Here is a 24,923-nt window from a genome sequence, read left to right on the forward strand (position 1 = left end):
TACCCTACAAACTGTAAACCTGCCACCCTGAAATTCTAACCTTGAGTAGGAGTTTTAGGGAGCTGCTGCTCCACAATAGTCTCACACTCAAGCTGAAGAGCGTCCGCCAGGTTGAGAACCCCGGAGACTGGGGAGGAACCCACGTCTATCTGACACGGGTCAGTGTCCGTTATGGATTGGGAGTGGTAACGTTTAGGGTACAGCGGGAACTGCTGCTTCAGGTGGATGAAGTAATCTGCGTCCTGGGGAGGTAGGGTGGGATTATTGACACTGATAGAAGTTTAGTAGAGAAATGAGAAGGGTACTTGGGTACATTATTTCATCTTGCATATGGCATGATTGCATTTTGAAGATGAAATATGAGTTAATGAAACTTTGTTTCGTACCCACATCTAACCCACCCCTGTATGTAATCACAATCTTGTTTTTTGTCACTCAGATATAAACATTTTATGGGAAATTATAACTTCATTCGTTTCCGACGGGAATTTTCCAAATTTTAACTAAAATGATTACCCGGTGGTGCAAACGAACCCAACAATTGTCACCCCTGTACGTGCACGTATTTGAGTTTGCGAACTTTTCCGTTCCCACAAACTCCGAGAGAGCATCTGACACGATTCTAATTGTTTCCATCGTGCACTCGTGACGTCAAAAACCCAGTAACGTGACTTAAATGAGTGTGTTTCAGAGTAGCATCACGCTCATTAAACGGATAAATTGCCGACAATTTAGCGATCAGTATGATTTCAGTACATTTTCAAAATTTTACACGATAATTTCGATAAATGCTGCTGAATTCTCGTTTAAATGAAATTTGCTCCTTGCAATTCAAATAAATTAACGTCTTTTCTAGATACGTAAATCTGTGAAAAATTTGCTCGCTTGTTTTAGCTCGGTTATCCTCAGAGTTAGTTTATCTAGTTTCCGCTACACTTACCTCTTACAAGTTTGGTTTTCCTCTTTTAAATAAAACTGGTTATTAGCATAGGACAGACACCATCTAATCGCTGCACACTAAGCCACCAATTGACAGTTTCACCGCGCGAGCTATCTGATAACCTGATATCGTGGATGACTCTGGAACTTCTGAAGACGCTGCTCCTCCGACTGAGGGGGTTGTTCGAGGTGTGGTGTTGGGTCGTCTTCAGACGAACAGTGAACAAAGCCGACACTCAGCACCAGGAAGTGCTTATACCAACACAGATTGATTAAACCATTAGCTGACTATAATTCCTGTTACAGAGGTAAATTATCCGTGACAAACACTGGCCGCCCAGTTGGTGCGTGATCACAATTTATGTTGTTAGCTGTTTGTCGTGCAACGGTTGGTTTGTTGTTATCAGAATTTTGTTATCATGGTGCTGGGTCCGGAGGTTTTCATGTACAAACTGCTCTTTAATAAAGCTTGTAATGAATATACTGATGACCAGGTCAACGGTTTGAGGTAAAACTTTTTATTCAAAGTCTGAACTTTTTTTAATTTTAGGAGATTCAGTCGCAACAATTGCACATTCGATCACTGCTAAAAATGAAATTTTATTAAATCTGTTATCCCCAGAAATAAACTTAGAGGAGAGGACGAGCCGACTATGGACATGGTTGATGAGCTTCTGGAGTATTTGGACGGAGAGCTTCCCAAAGCGGACCAGAGTGATGTGGAGAGTGTTTTAGATATGGCAGCTCCGGTCCTCGCAGCGCTCCTGGTACCCATGAAACAGAAATACGACAGAATAGTGGAGATCAAGGAAGAGGTGACTGAAGCCATCACTGACGTTGTCCCAGTTGAGGAGATAGTCCAGGATTACGAGGAAACTCTCGACGATTTGAAAGACTTTTGCAAGCACATCTCACAAGAGGTTGAGGTTAATTGGCAGGACAACTTGGATGAGCTGCACAGGAAACTTTGGGAATTAGATTCCACCATGGCCATGTCCGAACTGGAGGATTTCTCCCTTTCCTCTTTCGACAATACTGTTCCTGCCTATCCGGCAAGATTGAGAAGGCAAATGTCTGAACTAGAAAGTGATAACTATAAGGTATTGGAGTCCCCTGATTTGAATCTGAGGCGCCAGGTGTCTGAATATGATAACTATAAGGTATTGGAGTCCCCTGATTTGAATCTGAGGCGCCAGGTGTCTGAATATGATAACTGTAAGGTATTGGAGTCCCCTGATTTGAGGCTGAGGCGCCAGGTGTCTGAATATGAAGAGCTTCCATTCACTAATTGTATTTCGACGAGACCATTTGTCGCTGAAATGGCCAGGTTGACTCCAGAGAGGTTCCAGTCTCCAACACAATCCGCGGGAACCTCACCGACAACAAGCAACGTTGTGGTCAACATATTGCCCAGTTTTGAAATTTCGAACTTAGAAATATCACCGGCCTCCAGCAGGTCCATAAGTCCAATCCAGGGTCTTCACTCTCAATACAGTTTTAGCTCAATGGCTAATAATGACAGGGCCCAGTCTCCTGGTGTGTTTTACAGCGCTTGTCACAGTCGCCGACAAAGTAACGGCACTAACGGCAGCGATCTCATCTCTAGATACGTCTCAGCTAAACACCCCCAACTCTATCACTCGGAACAGTTCAAGGACTTTTCCAGCCGAAGATCAAGCTTAAACTACAGCCAGACCTTGTACGATTTAAGCCACTTTGAAGATAGCCACTCCACCTCCACCACGGACAGCCTCAACCGAAGACATGTGTCCAGAAAGAAGAGTGCACTATCGTTTCTCGTAGAATATGTTAAATACAAGATAGGATCAGAAAAAACCAGCAATTTCCCTAATCCAGTTGAAATTGAAAACATACGCGAGGAGGAGGAAGTAAAGATAAAGATTACGAGAAGCTCTGTTTCGTCGGAATAATAACTCGTGTAGAAATCAATTATATTTAAACGATCTTATTTTATGAATCTCCAGTCTCCACTCACTGCAAAAACAAATACATCATGTATTGTCGACGTTTCGGCTACACGCCATCGACGAAACGTTGAGATTACTCTTCGCATAGCTGCAAGTTGCAAGACACAATTGTTAAATTAACTAACACCTAACACATCCCCTCTGCAGGTGATTTGTAAAGAGTAATCTCAACGTTTTGACACGCCAAAACGTCGACAGTACATGGTGTATTTTGTTTAACAGTGAGTGGAGACTCTCATTTCGCCCACAGTTTAATCTATCATGATCACTCAATAGAGCGAAAAACCAAACATGTCCCATACTTAATGTTATATGTAAGAGATGCTACAAATTGTTAATTTGGTTTTATTTATTGTAAAATATGTCAATATTTTGATGGTAATTAGTCAAATAGTGGTTTGATTTCATTCATAAACAAGGGTTATGATTTTAATTCAAGACCCATTAACTGAATAACTTTGATGGTTATATTTGCTGTTATATTTCGTTTTAAAAATTCAACTGCATTTTTAAATTTTCATAAGCGCATAATTTATCAAATCGATCTTAACCTATTGACCTCAATTCTGAAGATACAAACAATAAGGACTAATTTGAAATGAAATGAGGTATTTACATCCGGCAATTCAGTAGTGTGGCATAACACGGTTAAGACACGAAGACTTTATAACCAATGACAAGCCAACTGTCTCACAAAAATGAGAGCAAATTTTAAAAAACTGATCACATAAATTATATATAGATTATATAAATGGTTCTTCAACATTCGCTTGAAATAATAAGTATCAGTAATATATCTCAACCAACATCAGTGGATGAGCGTTCTTAGATATGCCCAGTTATTTCACCACATGAATCTAAAAGAAATAAAAATATAACCACATAACATGAATTTAACTTGCCTGGGACAGAAGGGAGTACTGAGAGGGGCTGAGCACATCAGTTGCCCCGTTACCGGCCCCGCTAGCACCACTACAGCTTTCCGGAGTGGTCTCCTCCTCCCGGTAAAGGTAAGAGACAACGTCAAACATCAGAAAATATTGTTTCACCTGCAATAAAGTGAATTGTTATTTAACTTAAATGTTGGTGTACCCCAAGCCAAATTTGGTCGTCTGATCGCATTCAGATTGCAGTAGGGACCTTGTCAACTTAAATTCACAGCTATTGACCCCTTGCACTTAAGTTCCACTATATAGTTGGCTACTTAGCCGAGTGTAGTCCCTAAATATCAAATGTGATATCCTAGATTATTATAAGTAATCTATTCGCGGGTAGATTATTATTTTGTGAGACAATATTTTAACATACGCATGCTACTGATTGTTTACCGCTACACAATTATCATCAATTATCAACAATGTCCATTGAAGACTACTAGTCACTAAACATCTTCAAGAAAATCTGTAAAATCTAATAGATTATTAGTAATCTATTGACTATTCGGGCATACACAGGCTACGGATTGTTAAAGAGAACCACTACACAATTCATTATCAACAGTGTTCATTGCAGACTACACAGTTTTAACTGAGTCTTGCAAAGAAACTAATTTATGTTTTAAAACTTTCGTCAAATACTGCAATACTGGCCTGTGTTTTTTTTGTCCCATAATTATATAACACTTTATTTCAAATTGATCAATACGGTTTCAAATTGAATTATTGTCGATGAGACGAATATTGACAAATCTTAGTAAATATGTACCTTCATTTGGCATAAAATTATAAATACAGCAACGAGACTTTTATTCATATCATTTTATTCATATCATTGAATTTCGAGTCGAGTCGGAAGTTCCTCCTCGATTTTCAACGATTAAAGATTAAAATGCAAAATAACTAACCGTTCAACACTTTTAAAATGATAAAAAATCATATTATTTTATTGAAGTTGTGGCCATACCAGTATAGCTAAGTCCAGCAGTCAACGTAATCAAGCACTACATGACAACTCATTTGCAGTCACTGGACCTCGATTATGGAATGTAATCCCAACACATATGCACACCATCGAGGATGGCGGTTACTTCACACCAATTAAAGTAACAAAGTAAGTAAGAATATACCGGAATCAATTTCTACAAACCTACAAACATTTTAGTGGCTAATACTATGTATCAAAGTCGAATCTGATGCTGGATGGGTTGAGAAACAGTTTTTAGGCTGCGAAAGTAAACATGCTCTACAGAATACCCCTTACAAATACACCAAACAAAAATACAGATGACAGAAGGATTAAAAAACTGTCAACATACTCTTCTAACTCACTCCACGTCCTTAGAACTCTAATAATTTAAATAAAGTGTTGTTTTTAGTCCCCTTTAAATTTATTTGTAAGTTTTCTTCGCAACATCAGCTGGTTTCAAGCCGTAGTCTGAGTGTCCATATCACTGACAAAAAGTTGAAAACACTTTTCCATCATGTAAAACTCATCAACATTCATTTTGCAGACAGCAGTTACTTCACACCATCTACTGCTTGAGCATCCAGATACAGCACAACCGTGACCATTCGGAATAATACCTTTTGTGTCGACCTCCGTGTTAGCGAGAAGAAACATATAAGGACTCCTGGCGTTACAAAGAACCTGTCGATAACCGAGCGGGCAAGAAACTCCCGGAGCTGGGCCGCGGGAGTGCAGGTTTATAAATTTAGGTAAGTCAGGACCCTCACTGTTACAAGGGTCGGTAACTTGCTCACTTCTCGAGCAAACAGCTCGTGCAACAACACCAAAACCACCCTGTCCATTTACTGCTACACAAACACGACCGTTAATCGGATCAACGTATGCTCCATCACTTTGAGTGTGAACCAGTTCCGATTGAACTTCACAGTGGGTAACTACATAGCCTGCCGGGCATATTGCTTTGGATTCTGCATCATCTGCCGAAGTGCTTCGATACCCCACAATTTCTTTTCCAGAACAAACATCATTCCTGTACACTTGTAATTCCTCATTCATTTTGCAGACAGCAGTTACTTCACACCAATTATTGGTTGTGCATTCAGATACAGCACAACTGCGATCATTTGGAATAATACCTTTTGTGTCGACCCCCTTGTTTGTGAGAATACCCAACCAAGGACTCCTGGCGTTACAAAGAACCTGCCGATAACCGAGCGGGCAAGAAACTCCCGGAGCTGGGCCGCGGGAGTGCAGGTTTACAAACTTAGGTAAGTCAGGACCCTCACTGTTACAAGGGTCGGTAACTTGCTCACTTCTCGAGCAAACAGCTCGTGCAACAACACCAAAACCACCCTGTCCATTTACTGCTACACAAACACGACCGTTACTCGGATCAACGTATGCTCCATCACTTGTGGTACCAACTAGTCCCGAATGGACCTCGCAGTGGGTGACCGTGTAGCCTGTCGGACAAACTGCTCTGGATTGAGCATCATTCCACAGACCACTCATTAGTCCCATAGCTTCCACAACGTCACTCTTAGGACAAACAGCAGTCTTGTACAATTCTGAATCTTCGTTCATTTTGCAGACAGCGGTTACTTCACACCAATTACTGGTTGTGCATTCACTTTCAGATACAGCACAACAGTAATCATTCGGAATAATACCTAGTTTTGCATTGACCCAATTGTTTGTGAGAAGATCAAGCCGGTGACTCCTGGCGTTACAAAGAACCTGATCATATCCGGGCGGGCAGGAAACACCGGGAGCTGGGCCGCGGGAGTGCAGGTTCATGAACGTAGGTAGGTCAGGACCCCCACTGTTACAAGGGTCGGTAACTTTTTTTTCAATTTTTGAGCAAACGGCTCTTGCAATAGTACTAGGACCACCCTTTCCATTTACAGCTTCACAGACACGATCGTTACTCGGATCAACGTATGCTCCATCACTTTGGGTATGAACTAGTCCTGATTGAACTTCACAGTGGGAAACTACATAGCCTACTGGGCATGTTGCTCTGGATTTTGTATCATCCTCCAAAATGCTTCGTTGCCCCCCAATTTCTTTTTCAGGACAAACAGCAGTCTTGTACACTTGTAATTCCTCGTTCATTTTGCAGACAGCAGTTACTTCACACCAATTACTGGTTGAGCATTTAGATACAGCACAACTGCGATCATTTGAAATGATACCTTTTGTGTCGACCCCCTTGTTAGTAAGGAGACCCAACCAAGGACTCATGGCGTTACAAAGAACCTGCTGGTAACCGAGCGGGCAAGAAACTCCCGGAGCTGGGCCGCGGGAGTGCAGGTTTACAAACTTATGTAAGTCAAGACCCTCACTGTTACAAGGGTCGGTAACTTTCTCACTTCTCGAGCAAACAGCTCGTGCAACAACACCAGGACCACCCTCTCCATTTACTGCTACACAAACACGACCGTTAATCGGATCAACGTATGCTCCATCACTTTGAGTGTGCACCAGTTCCGATTGAACTTCACAGTGGGTAACTACATAGCCTGCCGGGCATATTGCTTTGGATTCTGCATCATCTGCCGAAGTGCTTCGATATCCTATGAGTACAATATCCTGATTTCCTACAATCGGCATGGAAATGGAATCCACTACGACTATTACCAGTGCAACTGCGACAAATATACAGATCATTGTTCAGATAAAATAATTCGTCGTCGCAAACATCAATAACATAGAGAAAATGATTATATTATTTTTGGCATCAACGCGAATTTCGTTTCATTAACGCGCATGTCTTTTCATTAACACGCATTTATTTTCAAGTTGGTTACGTAGGTACCTCCATTAGATTGCAACTCGCAAACTAATGGATCACTGGATCACTAGATCATGATATCTAGTGGTACTACAAGTGCTCGTTCCTTTTCATGGAATACGAAGACTTTGTATTCCACGTACAGGAACGAGCACTCGAACTCCAGTTCTCCAATCTCTTATCCTGTTAACAAGCTGGAACAAACACATCGGATCAAAGTGTTGAATCATATTGGTGTGACGTTTGTAGGACCGATTAATTTTATTATTTTCGATGCAAACGGCGCGTCGAAAACAGGGGAGATGTAAAAACTTAAAAACAGGGGAGATGTAAAAACAGGGGAGATGTAAAAACAGGGGAGATGTAAAAACAGGGGAGATGTAAAAACAGGGGAGATGTAAAAACAGGGGAGATGATGTAAATTTTACGACTTAAGGCGACGATGTGGGATGGAGTTAAATTAGTCAAATTCACCGAATATACATTTTCATCCCTAAATACAGGTACGTACATCTCTACTATAATTCAGAGAATAATTTCTGTATGTCTGTCTGTACGACCGCCCACGTGCAAATTAGATGAAAAATAGGAATTTAGGTAACAACCAAAAGGTTCCATAGCAACGGTGTTTTAATGCACACATGCACGTGCAAAGATTGTTTTAACGTCATTTTGATCGGTTTTGCGGTAATTACGTTGTGTTTAAAGTGTTTTATATTTAAATCGGCTGTATCTTCGGTTGAGATGGATATTTTTTGATGCGATTAAAACTTTCTTTCAAAGAATACTACTAGCTTCGTCCCTGTTACCACGGGCTTTCTAGTCTCTACTATAATTCAAAGAATTATTTCTGTATGATGTCTGTACGACCGCCCACGTGCAAATCAGACGAGAAATAAGAAGTTGCATAATAACCATGGTAACGAGGATTTTTACACGCACGTGCACGTGCAATGATTGGCGAACGGCATTTTTATCGGTTTTGTTGATATTATTACGTTGTGTTTAGTTCGAGCAACATTTTAATCGGCTGTAACTTCGGTGGGGATGAATACTTTTTGACTCGATTAAAACTGACTGCCAAAGAATAATATTAGGTTCCTCCCTGTGACCACGGGTTTTCTACTTTCTAGTAATTTATAATATGAACAATTTTTGTTGAATATGATATTTTAAACCCGACGGCGCACACGTAGTAATAATAAATCTGTCGGTACAAACTACAAAAGAATCAAAACTGATGCTTCATGGCTCGCTCTTAGAGAAAGCAATAAGCAATACAACAAGATCCTGTCGAACTCCCAGCGCAATGCGTGGCGGAAATTCTGCGCAGACACAGAATCGGTTAAGGAATCTGGCAGGATGAACAAGATTCTGAAAACCTGTACTGATCTTATGGCATATGCAACATGACCTCAACATAGCTAATGATATCAACAAACGACATTTCGGCTTTAAGAAGGGCTGCTCCACAGAAGCGGCACTTCATAAAGTTACTCACACCATTGAGCGCAGAATAGCCAAGAAAGGATATGTCCTAGGTGTCTTTCTAGATATAGAGGGCGCCTTCGACAATGTCTCGTTCAAGGCTATCTCTGAAGCAGTCAAGGCTACGAAAGTGGACTTGGCTACAGCACAGTGGATCATCAACATGGTAACAAATCGATTCATCACACTAAATCATAAGGATAAGTCGAGAAGGGTACGGATCAGGCGAGGTTGCCCCCAAGGAGGCATTCTCTCTCCTTTTCTATGGAACCTGGTAGTCGACGATCTCCTTTCCTTTACCGCAAAAGACATCCCGGGTTACCTGCAAGCCTTTGCGGATGATCTGTTGTCTCTAGCGGAAGGGGATGATTTAGACATCATCTGGGACCGAACATGCAAAACTATTAAAACGATAGAAAATTGGTGCAGAACCAAAGAGCTATCTATTAGCGCCCTTAAAACTCAAATAGTCATGTTTACCTGGAATAGTAAGTGGACTCTAAGACCTATAACAGTTGGCAACAACATTATAGGTCTGTCCAAGTCTGCTAAATTTCTAGGAGTGACCTTGGACAGCAAACTCAACTTCAATGAACATATCATCAACACCACCAAAAAAGCCACGGCATCCCTCATGCAATGTCGAAGAGCTGTCGGCCCCACATGGGGTATGATCATGGCAGCCTCACTCTTGAAACTATCGCCTTCAGGAAGGGAACTATCATACCACTATTAACAAACAATTCATGGCAGATCTCATTATTCCACCTAGAGCAACGAGAGACCTAACAACACCAACCATGATGCTGGGACGGCACTTCACCGTCACAACTCCTGGAGCCGATACCACTGAATATAGAAATTCACTTCAAAACACCATTGACAACATTACCAGTGAAACGATCACCTGCTACACTGACGGGTCACTCACAGACTCAGGATGCGGGGCTGGCTATATCATCACAACTGACAACAATAACACCACCCTTGAAGAAAGATCATTCAAGCTCCCTGATTATTGCACTGTTTACCAAACAGAGCTCACCGCTATCATTGAAGCTTGCAAATATCTATCTACATATACCAACACACACATCATCATATGGTCTGACAGTCTATCATCTATTCAAGCTCTCTCCGCACTTTCAACGCGGAGTAGAACTACAAGAGACTGTTACGACTCTCTTAATTCACTCGGATCCAACAACACGCTAGATATACGATGGATTGCAGCACACATCGGATTGTGGGGGAACGAAAAAGCAGATGAGCTGGCCAAGCTTGGCACAATCAATGAATCCACTTTGAAGTGTCCAATTCCACAATCCTACATCAAGCGTCAAATCGACAACAAAGTCAACAGACTGAATCAGGAAACTTGGTTAACTGACGGTCCCAGACACACCAAACTGACACTCGGCCACAAGCATGCCAAAATCATCAAAAACCTCAACACTACACTCAGCAACAACAGACAAGATTACAGAACTGCAGTTCACCTCATCACGGGTCACTGCGGCCTAAATGAACACCTTCACACCATTTGCAAATCAAACACCAGTGCTTGTCCTATGTGCGGTGACGGAGAGGAAACTGTCTCACACTTCCTTGGACAGTGTCCGGCTATTGCCCAAATTAGAGGTCAATATTTCCAGGACTACTACCTCTCTGTCAATGACATATTCGACAACCAACACATCACCACAATTGTCAATTTCGCAAACCGCACCAATACAAACGCTTAATTGTGCCGGAAGAGCTGGATCAGACCGGGGTGACTTTAAGTATTATCTCATATGCTGTCTCGTCTCGTTTTACTTTTCCAAACCCAGCTGGCATTTAAGCGTATCATTTTGACTCATATAACATCTTACACCATCCTCCACCAATCACTCTGATCTCACCGGCAACCTTCCCCAAGGTTGCCATACCCCAGAGGTAGGCAGAGCATCTCAATGCTATCCTCTCGTGGGCTATCTTGGCCCAGCCTCTCTTTAAAAAAAACAAAAAAAAAACAAACAAAAAACTACAAAAGGGCTGTACAAACGTTTACGATACTTGTTGGGTGTCTTTTGTTTCCATCAAGTGTGCAGAGCCTAGATCTTTTGAGTTACTCTAGATATCTGATCTATATTTCCAGCCTCTTTCTTTTCTTCCAACGATTCATTGAAGAAGCTAGCGTAAACGTGAATAACCGATTTGCTGTGAGAGTTACGGTCATCTGCGCATGCGAACCGTCTGACCCCCTATCTCTGTGGGAAACATTCGCGGATAATCTCTGCGAGGATTTCATAATGGAAAGGCGGCAAGAAGTCGGCAATTTCACATTAGGAAACACTGACAGTATTCGACAACATATACTACAATTGCTGGAAACAGATATTTTGTCATGTGGAGGCCGTTCACTTACATCGTTTGGCATCGTTTTATTAAATGCTGATGAAATCCGTCAACAGAGCAGTAACTTTGTCAGCAGAGAGTTAAATAACATAGATATTGACTTAGAGGTAATAGTCTCCACCATCCTTGAGACTTTAGAAAATTACGACGATTTCAAAAAAGACAACGAAGATTTTATCAAGATTTATCTTAATGAACCTGATTTTAGCGGGAAGGGTAAAAGAAGGAGTAAGCGGAAGTGATTTTATTTATTATGTCATTCTGTTCTTTATCTTTTATCTTTTATCTTTTATCTTTTATCTTTTATCTTTTATCTCTTATCTTTTATCTTCTGTCATTGTATATTTCGTGTAATGATTATATTTTGATTGCGTTTCATTTTTTTATGTGATTTGATTTATTTATTTACAATTTACATTTATATTTTGTTCGTAACCCTATTTACAGAACTTGCATCATACTATCATACATCCATATCTCTCTCTATGATCAGAAAGGTCCGTCACATTTCATTTAATCCAACCGGTACAGTGACTTCTTCCTATCTATTTATTTTTATAACAATCAATTTTTATATAATATTTTTATATAACGATAATAATAATAATTCTAACGTTTTTCCAACCTATATCCATTTATTCACATTTGTAACTCAGGTTAAATCTACACTCAACGTCCCAAGTGTTGAGTCATTTGATAGATTATGTCATTTTACCAATTTCATTCAGCACAAATTTCCTTTTTTATTAATCACAATTCTTTCATACGTAAAAACTTCAATTTGAACAGATCTATCAAATGAGACGATGAGGGACCTGACATTTACCGAAATGATTCAAATGTGTAATTCATATATTTTCAGTGAAGCAGGGTTCGGGAACTAAAGCGTATTTGTTGGATTGTTTGACCATTGACTAGCGATGACCGATAAATTCGAACGATAAATTCGCTCCCTTATAGTGTCCTTTAATAAAATTTTCGACTACAGCGGATTTCAACGCGCGGTGTTATGCTGTATGCTACGTCAGAATTTCACAACTAGCTCACATTTACCCTCATGACGCTATATACATTATACCTATATATATTTATAACTTTGGTTGTGATTGAAATTTTTTGATGCGGTAAAAAGTATCGTTTTGGGGCTATATGATGAAGAGAAATTAAAACATAACTGATGCTTAAAATTTCCTCGAACAAAGCTTTCGACTAGCGGCGGGTTTCTAGTATATATATTTATATATATATTATATATTTCATTGCTGAACTTCTACACAATAAAAAAAGCGGTTTTGACTAGATCCTCGTAATTCTTTGCATCAATTCTCAAAAATATTAAAAATTGAATTATCTCTACTATAATTCAGAGAATTATTTCTGCTGTATGTATGTACGACCGCCCACGTGCAAATTCGGCAAAAAGCAAAAGGTTGCAAAGTAACCATGGTAACGGTTTCGTTACACGCACGTGCACGTGCAAAGATTGTTAAAACGGCATTTTTATCGGTTTTGTTGATATTACGTTGTGTTTAGTGCGAGCAACATTTTAATCGGCTGTATCTTCGGTTGTGTAGGATATTTTGACACGATTTAAACTTACTAACAAAAAATACTATTAGCTTACTCCATGTGACCACGGGTTTTCTAGTATATATATAATTCAATTTTTAATATTTTTGAGAATTGATGCAAAGAATTACGAGGATCTAGTCAAAACCGCTTTTTTTATTGTGTAGAAGTTCAGCAATGAAATATATAATATATATATAAATATAAAAATATTATGTATATATAATTATATCTAATAAATAGTTGTTGTTTGGTTTCCCAAAGAGAGTGCTCGACTGCAGTTAAGCAGGAGCATTATAATTCGAACAATTGAAACAAATCAAATTGGCGGGCAAACGATCCGTTTCATGATATGTATAAAAACAATACCAATCATCAGTTATATAATTATATCTATATATATATTATATATTCATGTGAACGAACAATCACCTTCATGTGGAGCGACGACTCAGACTCTGTTCCAGCGCATCTTATACTAACTCCACCCCAGAAGAGAAGTCCATCTCAATTACAACTCCTTAGTTTGCGAAATGTTGTGAATTTCAAGGATGGTCCTTGACAATTAGACATTAAGGGAAGATCATCAGTATTTTCTGTCTATGAATAGAAGAGACATCGTTCTAAGAGACTGGCAACACGTTCACACCTCCAACGGCAACATACACTCAAGTCAAATGCTTTCTTGTTATTTGCTTTTTGTTCATGTTAGACAGTTAGACGGTCCGCGTAGAAATCGATCAGCGAAAATCATTTTCAATTTATCCCAGGTTTATCAATATACTCCTCAGCAGAGCCTTAGGGGCCATTTACTTAGGACGTCCGGCAAATAGGGAGGGGGTGGTTTTGGAATTTCGGACAAATTCGGACAGGGGGAGGGGGGTGGTTTCTGAAAAGCCGGACATCCGGAAATTTTGGCAGAATTAACAAGTCCCATTTATTTCAACTCCTTGAATTTTATTTCAACTCTTTGAATTTTATTAACAATGAATTTGAGTTGATTTTATTTGTTCTCTTAAAAGTAGCTGGAAATCCGGACGTGGGGGGGGGGGGGGGGGGTACACTCATAGTCATATATTAACCAAATATTTTTTTATAAATTGCTTTTTCATCCTGAAAGCGACAAGCTTGTTTGCATTATTGCAATATTAGCATTGTTTTAATATTGTGTACGTTTCAACTTATAGTCACTCTATTTTAATAATGCATTAGCTAGGGGCGAAATGGCTCTTACATTATCTTTGGGTTTAATTTCAACCCTGGTCAATCTCTCAGTTTTATCTCATCTTGGAAGACCAGAAAATTATGCAAACCGAATTGGTTTGCTGAACATATTCGAATCAAATCCTTAAAGGTTTATTTATTTCTCATTGAGTGTTATCTTGTAAAATATAGCATGAGCGTCTCATGCCATATTTTATCTTTCTATCAAGTTATTGAGACAGTAAATAATCATCATATCATCTAGGAGCGTTCACATATTAAGTCAGCAGCCGAGGGGGAGGGGGTTTGGAGATGTTGGTCGCTTAATGCTGACAGTTGCAAACGGAACTGAAAAATGAAAAAATAGCCAAAAACTTGCTAACGAACGCCCCTTAACAAAAAATTCATAAATTTATTATTATTTTTGCCAGAGTTCTAAAAAATATTTTCAAGGGTGATAACACCAACTCAGAATGCAAAATACAGAAATACATAAAGCATAAATTTTTGGGGATTTGAAGATACCCAAGTTGGCATCAAAACAGCATCAGATGCAAGCTAACTATTAATCTTTAGCATAATCCCGAAAAGGAGAGAATGGTCAAGTTACTGCTGGCTGCACTGCTGGCTCTCACTGCACTAGCAGACCGTCCAGCTACAGACTGTTCCGACGGCAACCAGGAGGGCTACCGTGGACTTACCAGCGAAACATGGAACGGGGTAAAGTGCCAAAAGTGGACTTCACAGAGACCCAACGAACACGACTATTACGTGGAGGACTGGCCTGAATCAGGGATTGGTTTCCACAACAACTGCAGGAATCCCAGTGGTCTGGGAACACGAGCCTGGTGCTACACAACCGACCCCGACCTGAGGTGGGACTACTGTGGTATCTCCAGGTGTAACGAGCCTGAGGTAAAGGACCAGGAATGTACCTCAGGTAATCAGGCTGATTACAGGGGTACAATGAGTCTCACCAACTCCGGTTTTACCTGCCAAAATTGGCTAAAGACGGAGCCTCATGACCATGATTACATTGAGGATGCATCGATTGGTATCGGGGATCACAACTATTGCAGGAACCCAGATAGTGAGGATACTGGAGCTTGGTGCTTTACTGTTGACGATCCTGATGAGGACTGGGATTACTGTGCCGTTCCTAGGTGCTAAATACACGGAATTGACACAAACATCTGTAACTTCTTTAACAGATTCGAGTGCTGGGTATTTTTGCGTATTTTTTGCGCATTTTTGCGTATTTTCGAGGACTATGATGATGAGAGCTCAGTACATTAGCTTCTAGCCTAGGTTACTGACAAGGAGCATGAGGTATATAATATAGATTATACGACTTTATTCACTATTACAAATCTTGATTTGACAGGTGATATTTTAGATATGATAGTATTAGACAATAATTCTTTAGAGTGTGCGTGCTAATGCCTTGAAGATGTAGTTTCGAAACATTTGAACAAACATTTCATATTTCATCTCTAAACAAGTCATTGTAGTTTCTTGTCGATATGAAATAAATATACACAATTGTAACGTTAAACCACAATTAAATATAATTTTGCCTCGACCGTCAGCAGCCACCACCTCGATGATATTTACAGAATTCATGTCTTATGATCCATGATCTCCGCGTGTTATACGCTGTCACAAGGAATTTATTACAGATTTGAATCTGTACTTGAAGACTAATGATATTACCTTCATAATCATTACTTGACCGACTCAAGCCGCAAGCGCAGAACTTCATACAGATTTGCAGGTGTATATTACATTGTACAGCTGCTCAGGAGCGCTCCTTGGTTAATCTTACATATGACGGGGACTACACGGTTTGACTGGTCGTGATTATCTGACAAGATACTGTAATCAATCATATTCTCCCCAACTTCAGGCTAGATGAGCATTAATTTCAAGAGAAGCTGAGACCTCCTTGAAGGAGTTTTCCAGAGTATGTCGAAATTTCTAGAATGATTATCTACACCAGCATTAGCCTCCCATAGTGCGATTGTCATACCCAATGTAAGCATATAGTATAGGCAAATCTTAACCATAAAAGAAATGCAATCGTTTCGTATCTGTCAAAATACGTTTTTTATATTCACTAGGTTATGATTTACGTCATCAGCGAATTTCATGGCGTAGTTGACACTTGACACAGCTTGAACTTAATATTTCCTGACATCTTAATATTTCCTGAAATTTCAAGGCATCAGAGACAATTAATCAGAGAATGAGAAGGAGGCCTATGAGATTTCCTATAGTTAGATAATTAAAAGTTGGCGGCTATAAAAAGCCGCCATTTTTTATAGTGAACATATTCTGTCGATAGTAAGCAAGTTAAATATGCATTAACTACGAGATGATGGTTCAGTTTAATTTTGTCCCTCTATGGCCCAGCAGGTTTCTGATCGTAATTTAGTTTGTGTTCTGGGAGTCTCAACTGTTCCAAATTAACAATCGGAGTTGTGTTTGAATCATTAATGACGATTTATAACTTTCAACAAATGAAACAAGCAGTTGTGAAATTCTGTTTTTCCTCCACTAGCGAGCTCAACAAATGAAACAAGCAGTTGTTTCATTTGTTGAGCTCGCTAGTGGAGGAAAAACAGAATTTTCACCTATCAACATTACGTCATGCGACTCTTAAACAACGCCCCACCTACTCATCCTATATAACTTTTGATATCCACCACATCAACAACTTTAAAATTAGTCTTCAATGACATATTAGGGATCGTTCACGTCTTACGTAAGTCAGCGTAGGGGAGGGGGTTTGGAAAAGCTTAATACTCTTATTTCTACAGAATAGTAATCTACAAACTAAAAAGTGACTTATTATACGGGGGGGAGGGGGGGGGGGGGGGGGGGTTGGTCTAAAACAGTCACAATACGTAATATGTGAACGATCGTAGTACTGATTCTCATCACAAAAAAAACAATATTGTTAAACGCTCGCGGCTCGTGTCACTTTCATTAGTAAGTATGCTGGAAGGCATCGTTTGCAACTTTTATTTGATTTGATTAAGATTTGAAACGTTAACCAAATATATTACTTTGACACATAGAAACAGGTGACATGCATGATGCACAGACTGATGCTCAAATGATGATATGTGTTTATATTTGTATCGGACACGAACATCATTCTAGTTGATATACTTAACTTTTATAGCATGTAACTGGGGTACATCTAGCTTAGACTAAAATTTAGGACCTACAGACGGGGTGGGGGGGGGGGGGGGGGGGGGCCGGGGGCCTACAGACCGACCAACACTCGAACATACATTCTGCTCAAGCCAATATCGGGGACTTTACCATAATTTCATTGCAATCAAAATGTATTGATCCATACCACGATGATATGCCAATATCATTTATCATAACCCGATGGGCCAATATGATTTAGTGATGCACTGATCACTGTCCGTGTTATGTCGGACAGTGCACTGATCACTGTCCGTGTTATGTCGGACAGTGCACTGATCACTGTCCGTGTTATGTCGGACAGTGCACTGATCACTGTTCGTGTTATGTCGAAGAGTGCACTGATCACTGTCCGTGTTATGTCGGACAGTGCACTGATCACTGTTCGTGTTATGTCGGACAGTGCACTGATCACTGTTCGTGTTATGTCGGACAGTGCACTGATCACTGTTCGTGTTATGTCGGACAGTGCACTGATCACTGTTCGTGTTATGTCGGACAGTGCACTGATCACTGTTCGTGTTATGTCGGACAGTGCACTGATCACTGTTCGTGTTATGTCGGACAGTGCACTGATCACTGTTCGTGTTATGTCGGACAGTGCACTGGTCACTGTCCGTGTTATGTCGGACAGTGCACTGATCACTGTTCGTGTTATGTCGGACAGTGCACTGGTCACTGTCCGTGTTATGTCGGACAGTGCACTGATCACTGTTCGTGTTATGTCGGACAGTGCACTGATCACTGTCCGTGTTATGTCGGACAGTGCACTGATCACTGTCCGTGTTATGTCGGACAGTGCACTGATCACTGTCTTGTTATGTCGGACAGTGCACTGTTCCCTGTTCGTGTTATGTCGGACAGTGCACTGGGTTCACTGTCCGTGTTATGTCGGAACAGTGCACTGATCACTGTCGTTTTATGTTCGGACAGTGCACTGGTCCGTCCGACTGTCGTGTTATTGGTCGGGACAGTGCACTGATCACAGTCCGTGTAAGTCGGACAGTGCACTGCATCCACTGTACGTGTTATGTCGGAACAGTGCATGATCACTGTTTCGTGTTATGTCGGACAGAGCACTGATCAACTGTTTCGTGTTATGTCGGACAGTGCACTGATCACTGTTACGTGTTATGTCGGACAGTGCAATGCTGATCAACTGTATCGTGTTATGGTCGGGACCAGTGCACTGACACTGTCCGTGTTATGTCGGACAGTGCACTGATCATGTTCGTGTTATGTCGGACAGTTGCACTGGTCATGTCGGACAGTGCACTGATCACTGTTCGTGTTATGTCGGACAGTGCACTGATCACTGTTCGTGTTATGTCGGACAGTGCACTGGTCACTGTCCGTGTTATGTCGGACAGTGCACTGATCACTGTTCGTGTTATGTCGGACAGTGCACTGGTCACTGTCCGTGTTATGTCGGACAGTGCACTGATCACTGTCCGTGTCGGTCTAACTTTTATAACTTTAACACGGTCAAATGCACCTAATTAAACTAAAAGCAACCATACAGTGTACATCTGATAAAATTAATTGAGTTTACGTGAATTAACAGCGCCTTCAAATTGCCTTTTAATTTTTTTTCGAAACACCTTGTATTTTAAATATGTGCACGTTATTGTATAGGAGCTAGTTGAACCTGGAACATAATCACAGAGATGAACTCGACTAATGGAACTTACCATAATATGTCTAAAGCTTATGTCCCGTATCTGGACAAACTGTACGGAAGTGTTTCCCTCTCATCAGGTACACTTCCTTTTAACCCTAAATTATTACATTATGTGTTTTTTGGTTCATTTTCCAAATACTTGGCAATTGTTTTCTTGTCATAATTGTTATAAATATTCTCTGCACAACAGGCACGTCATTTACTTGAAGTAATGATTCACATTTTTTTTTCGATTCCAGGTCTGTTGGGACTGTTTGGAAACCTTGTGGTTATCAGGATCCTCTACCCACTTCGAAAGAGCCTCTCTGCAAAGATATTCCTTGCCATAGCAGCAGCAGACATCACCACGTCTCTCTTTGGAGCTATACCCTTTAGTCTCCCCAGGCTATCTCACGATTTCCCTGGAGCTTTCTCCGTGAACATCCTGTGTAATCTCTGTGGTGTTCTCCTCAACATAAGTGAGAGATACTCTGTGTTCCTGATAGCTATACTCAGCGTGACACGAGCTATAGCACTCCGTGCTCCTCTCTTCCACATCAACTCCAGGAAGGTTTTAGTTGCCATGTTGATCTACTTGCTGTTCCAGGCCTGTCTTGCTACTCTCCCTCTGTTCAAGGGTAAACTGTACTTCTACGATGATGTGTATACCGTGTGCACGTGGTATCTGGACGATATCCTGGACATTCAGACACAATACCACCTCTACCAAGTAACCTACCATTTTCTCCTTTTCATCCCCTTCTTCTTACCTTCCATCTTCGTAGTTTGCAGCTGTATCGTCTGTGTTATTTCTCTGAGGAAGAATAATGTTGGCGCCAATGCCAACGACTGCAAAGCGAAAGCCAGCAAGACAATCGTCCTGTTCACCGGGACTTACATTGTCCTTCATGTGCCTCTGTGGATATTCCTCGTCCTGTTTCTGGTTACAGAACACGGCCAAATGTCCGTCAACTTTGGAGAGATGATTCCTCTCTACCTCTTCATATTTAGCTCTAAAGTTAGCGTTTTTATCAACGCTGCTATGAATCCTCTTCTGTACCTCGGTCGGGTCAGTTCGATGAAGAAGAGTTTTGGAGATGAGGTTAAGAAGTTTGGATTCCTAACGCAGCGCTTAACTGCAGGATTTCTACGGAGGGTTTCGCATGTTGGCGACATAGACCTCTCAGCGGGATTTCTACGTAGATTTTCGAATACTGCTGACCTTGAGATATCTGTGGGATTTCCACGTATGATTTCGAATAGAGGCGATTCAGAAATCACCGATCCACCGTTAACATCAAAACGTCAAGTTACGATGTTGTAGATGAAACATTTTTGGATCTCTTACGTGTACACTTTATATTTCGGCAATAAATGATTTAATATAAAATATAAACCTATAAGTCATTTTTAACTTCATGAATTAATGATGTTAAAAATGTTAAATCTAATATACATAACGTCATTATATGTATTGAATTTGAAAATTTTTCATTTTATGTATCCGATTCCTGTCGTATCTCTCTAATTTCTTGACCTTAATTTCAAGTTTTAGTGCATTTTAAACTTATTGCACTGAGCTCAAATAATGCAGGTAAAATATAAAATTTCACTTCACCATAGAAATTTATACCTATTCCACCACATTAAATTTTCTCGACATCTTTTGATCACATTTTGTACAATCGCAAAATAACAAATAATGTCTTGAAAAATATAAAAAATATTTTTAAAAAAAAATATTATAAAACTCTTCACCCACTAACTTCAGGGAAATAAACAGAAAATGTACGACAATAATTTGAGTTTTTCATGTCGCAGTGCGACCATGAGGTCGTTGTTTCAGTGCAAAATAAATCTGAAGAAAAATTACTTGACTTAAAAAATAAAGATAAAACCACCGTACCAGAGGGAAGACGAGAGATTTGCCAGCTTCAGGGTCCTGAATGTTGGAGTACTGAACGTGTTTGACAATGTTAACCAGCAGATTAGATAGAGCACGACACAACAGTAATCTCCCTGATCCAGAGTGAGGGAAGATTATCCTACTGCTCGTCAGCAGACGCATTATCGGCTCAAATATAAACCTCTGGAGATCCTGCAGGGCCGGCGTTGTCAGCTTAGATTTTCAATAGATAAACACTTAACAGTAGATACCTATCAAGTTATCAACAACTATCTAAATAAAGTACGTATCAATTTTGAAATCTCAGAGGTGGGGAAGGGGCGAGTGAAGACTTACCCCGAGCATATTATGTAGAGTAGGACCATCCAGACACTTGATGCTATCTCCCACTACATTCAGGGCCGCCAGGAGTTTACCCTCGTTCTTATTCGTCACCCGGAACATGGCACTTTTTATCATGTTAAACACTCGTGGAATGTACTGCGTATCTGGTAATTGGGTGGTTTTTCATAATTCATGATAAAAATATGAAAGCAAATCGCGTGAAATAAAGTAAATTCCTTGAAATCGTCCTGGGTTGCAAGCTTGCAATAAAACATGGATTTAGTTGTGATCACTTTGAGCTGACTAACCAATAAAAGCCTCCCCGTAAATAAGGGCGATTATTTGACTATCCAATAAAAGCCTCCCCGTAAATAAGGGCGATTATTTGACTAACCAATAAAAGCCTCCCCGTAGATAAGGGCGATGTCGATGAGGAATTTTGTGATAAGTTCCTCGCCACCAGGCCGGCAATTTGTTACTTCGTTATACACGTGACATCCAACTAACACCTGAAGAAGTGTTAGGTGTTACTGTTAGTTTTCTGTTGTAAATACGGGTGGAATGATACTCCAGCTTTACGGTAAGGGTTATTTGCAAAGTGGAATTAAATATTATTATTATTAAATCAAAGTTCTAAACAAGGGATAGTTAAAAAACAGCGCCCAAGTCTAATCTTTCCCTAAAACAAAAACTAAAAATTAAAAACTTCATTGCAATTTCCGCCAATATCTCTTGTCATAACTCAAATTACGGAGATAATGCAGGTCAAAGATATTATTCAAATAAAGATTTCTTTTACATAAATCATGCACAATCAGCGAGAATAGATTGCTTTGGGGTCTTCCTCTTCTCCCTGGTAAGTCCAGTTTATTGATGGCAAAAATGAGGGAAGAAAACGCTGGTCCGTCAATAGGACCCCGCAAAACATGTCCTAACATTCTCCACCGACTACGGGCCACTTTTTCTGACAATGGTTCAGCATTGCAGCGTTTATACAAGTTTTTGTTGGAGATGACTCCTGGGTACTTTATATTCAAAATAGTGCGAAGATGTCTGCGGTGAATAACATCTAGTTTTTCAAGGAATATTTTGGGGACGGCCCAACAGGATGAGTTGTACATAAGAACCGATACGACTAAAGCATTATACAGTATTAGACGTTTGTTTAGGGGCAGTTTATCACTCCAGGCCTTCATGTAATTGTTAAAGGCAGCATATCCCAGGTTTATGCGACGCTGAATATCAGCTTTGCTACACAAGACGGACCCTAGAGTGATACTTTTCCTCCATGCTTTATTCCCCGACACCAATTTTCCATCACTGTCGACTTCACCCGTACTAGCTAAATAAACATGAGTGAATTAAATATGACGATTGAAACTACAGGTATAAAGCAGCAACCTGGTTGCTTAGCAACCTGCAGGAGTTTATTAGTGACGTGTTTAGCGGTTAGAATAGGACCGAGAGTTGGGAGGACTTGTTTGAGGGTGGTGTAGCACTCCAGAGCCAGAGGGCTAGCTTGCACTTGGGTAGACCAGGTCTGTTCTTCTGTCTGGAACGTCGAACTACTCTCTAAAAAAAACGAAGTTTGTTTCAGATATCTGCTATACCACGGCTGTGAAAAGTGTTATTCCGTTGTTATTCCGAGCAGCCAGCCTCCAGCTTTTCACGGTAGATGTACAATTGATATTATCTTGAATTTGAAACAATCTTAACCTTATCAACAATAATAATAATAAATAATACTAATAAAATATGTGAGTATCCCTCTCTCACAAACCAGTGTCGACGATATTCTCGATAATATGTCCAATAAACTTGTTGAGGAATGCCCTGAGGCCGAAGTGTCGTTTGACGCTCATGATGAAGTTAACGTTTGAGAGCATCATCCGCTCAGAGGAGGAAGTACAGTTCCTGTAAAACTGCTCCAGACATTCGCTCAGCAGCTCCACTGGGAGGAGGGACTAATTAGAATGCAGCGAGAAGAAATGTAGCGAGTTGAAAGATTATTTACAGCTTGTTTATAGTGACAGCTACTAAGTAACAGTTTAAAATAACGATTCTAGATGTTAGTAAGGAAGTCTCCAAAGAGTGATCTGGGGGCTGTGATCTGGGGGCTGTGATCTGTGGGCTGTGATCTGTGAGTGTTAATGTCTACCGGTTTACGTCCGGCACCCTGCTCGATAGCTTTATCAGCTTCAGGATCCAGGCATAACCTTAAATTGGACATAACTCACTAGCTGAACTAGCTCTGGTACGGTGTGATTGTAACCTGTGAACTTGGCCTCTAGCTCGCCATTTGTGGAAATTATTTCATAGGCCTTAAAATAACTCTTCAGCTTTTGTCAATCCATTAGAAGACACAACGCGGGAGATATCTCCATTATTCTAACATTCTGTTGTTTGGCAAAATTAGTTCTGACTTAAAATAACTCACGTGCTTTGTGATCACAGTGGACTGCGATTGTATCGAACAGCTTGATGAAAGCTTTACAGGAATGAGTTCCGGAGAACAAGGGTTTGAGGTACCCCAACAACAGTAGCATCCCGGAACTTCCTAGACTGGACAGGAACTTGGGGTTGTTCTTCAGGTAGGCGCCACAGTGCGATATTGTCGACTCTATTGTGTCTTGCTGAAAGTTACCACAATCAGCATTAGCCAATCAAAACCAAGAATCACTGTCACGTGTCAAATATGTGTGTTTTATCCAGTTACCAGATCTATGTAATGTATAGTTCATGAACCTGTTCGAGGCTGAAGATCAGGTTGTAGAGGCTGTCGAAGTAGAGAGGCATAGCTAAATTGTTGAAGTGTGGATGAAGTAGGTAATCAGTGGTACAGAACACGTCATCACTGTACAACAAGTACTCTATCAAATCGTTGAAACACCTGGTAAGAGAGAGTGTGACGTCATGTGTGATGTCATGTTGTGAGATCAGGTGACGTCATTTTATCTAGTGCTTTAATAATTTCTTCAAGACTTTATCATCCCACTACACGTTAGTATTGAACAGGACCAATTCACGGCACTGATTAAATCTAAGGTACTGAGTACAGTGATAGTATGATGTTTAAGAAATCTGGTAACAACCAATGTTTACAGAGTTAACCAGAAAACAAGACGTACATAAAGATTTCATCTTTGTTCTTGTTCCAGAGGAAGGAGGCTTCTTGGAGATATTGCTCCCGGGACATGTCCTCATACTCAGGAATGCGAGTCGAGGAGAGTATCTCTATCAAAACACAGCCCACACTCTGAATATCCTGTCTCTGTCTCGCTTTGAGACTGAGTGGTGTTGCAGGTGTTGCAGGTGGGGTAGGTGGGGTTGGTGGGGTTGGGATGGGAGGGTACGAGCGCGTGGTCTCACTTTCCTGTTGGCGGATGTCAGGAGGTTTGTGTTGGCGTAAATGCAATAAATATTGATATTATTGAATTCTGTTTTGTTAGAAAAATAAGACTTTAGAAATTTAACGAAATCACAATACATGGATTGGGAAGAACATGATCAGAAATACTGAAATGTTCA

At 40.4% G+C, this 24,923-nt stretch overlaps 2 protein-coding genes across 6 annotated transcripts in view; one reads left to right on the forward strand and one right to left on the reverse strand.

Annotated features, from left to right (window-relative positions):
* Window positions 1-24,923, reverse strand: part of LOC134813589 (WD repeat-containing protein 81-like) — a 55,427-nt gene that overhangs the window by 12,055 nt on the left and 18,449 nt on the right. For all 4 annotated transcript variants that reach the window (XM_063821436.1, XM_063821435.1, XM_063821437.1 and 1 more), the window contains 10 exons: window positions 24,524-24,768; window positions 24,141-24,285; window positions 23,833-24,028; window positions 23,176-23,346; window positions 22,813-22,967; window positions 21,790-21,904; window positions 21,408-21,559; window positions 21,072-21,263; window positions 3,830-3,976; window positions 41-242 (listed from right to left, as the gene is read on the reverse strand). In XM_063821436.1, the coding sequence (XP_063677506.1) occupies window positions 41-242; window positions 3,830-3,976; window positions 21,072-21,263; window positions 21,408-21,559; window positions 21,790-21,904; window positions 22,813-22,967; window positions 23,176-23,346; window positions 23,833-24,028; window positions 24,141-24,285; window positions 24,524-24,768 (1,720 nt within the window). The remainder of the gene's footprint in view (window positions 1-40; window positions 243-3,829; window positions 3,977-21,071; window positions 21,264-21,407; window positions 21,560-21,789; window positions 21,905-22,812; window positions 22,968-23,175; window positions 23,347-23,832; window positions 24,029-24,140; window positions 24,286-24,523; window positions 24,769-24,923) is intronic.
* On the forward strand, window positions 1,167-3,457 carry LOC134812946 (uncharacterized). 2 transcript variants are annotated; one of them, XM_063820569.1, is made up of 2 exons: window positions 1,167-1,247; window positions 1,562-3,124. In XM_063820569.1, the coding sequence occupies exon 2, from the start codon at window positions 1,593-1,595 to the stop codon at window positions 2,868-2,870; it is 1,278 nt and encodes a 425-aa protein (XP_063676639.1). In that variant the 5' UTR covers window positions 1,167-1,247; window positions 1,562-1,592; the 3' UTR covers window positions 2,871-3,124. The 2 variants fall into 2 exon arrangements, with proteins under 2 accessions (XP_063676639.1, XP_063676638.1); XM_063820568.1 differs by lacking the exon at window positions 1,167-1,247 and adding an exon at window positions 1,279-1,447 and having other exon boundaries at window positions 1,562-3,457.

This window comes from Bolinopsis microptera, chromosome 3, assembly GCF_026151205.1.
Source record: "Bolinopsis microptera isolate Bmic1 chromosome 3, MBARI_Bmic_1.0, whole genome shotgun sequence".
Lineage (NCBI taxonomy): Eukaryota > Metazoa > Ctenophora > Tentaculata > Lobata > Bolinopsidae > Bolinopsis > Bolinopsis microptera.

Coding starts and splice junctions, on each gene's coding strand:
- LOC134812946 (XM_063820568.1), top strand. CDS start 1,359: ATGGTGCTGGGTCCGGAGGTTTTCATGTACAAACTGCTCTTTAATAAA. Junction 1,448..1,561: donor GACCAGGTCAACGGTTTGAG/GTAAAACTTTTT, acceptor TGTTATCCCCAG/AAATAAACTTAGAGGAGAGG.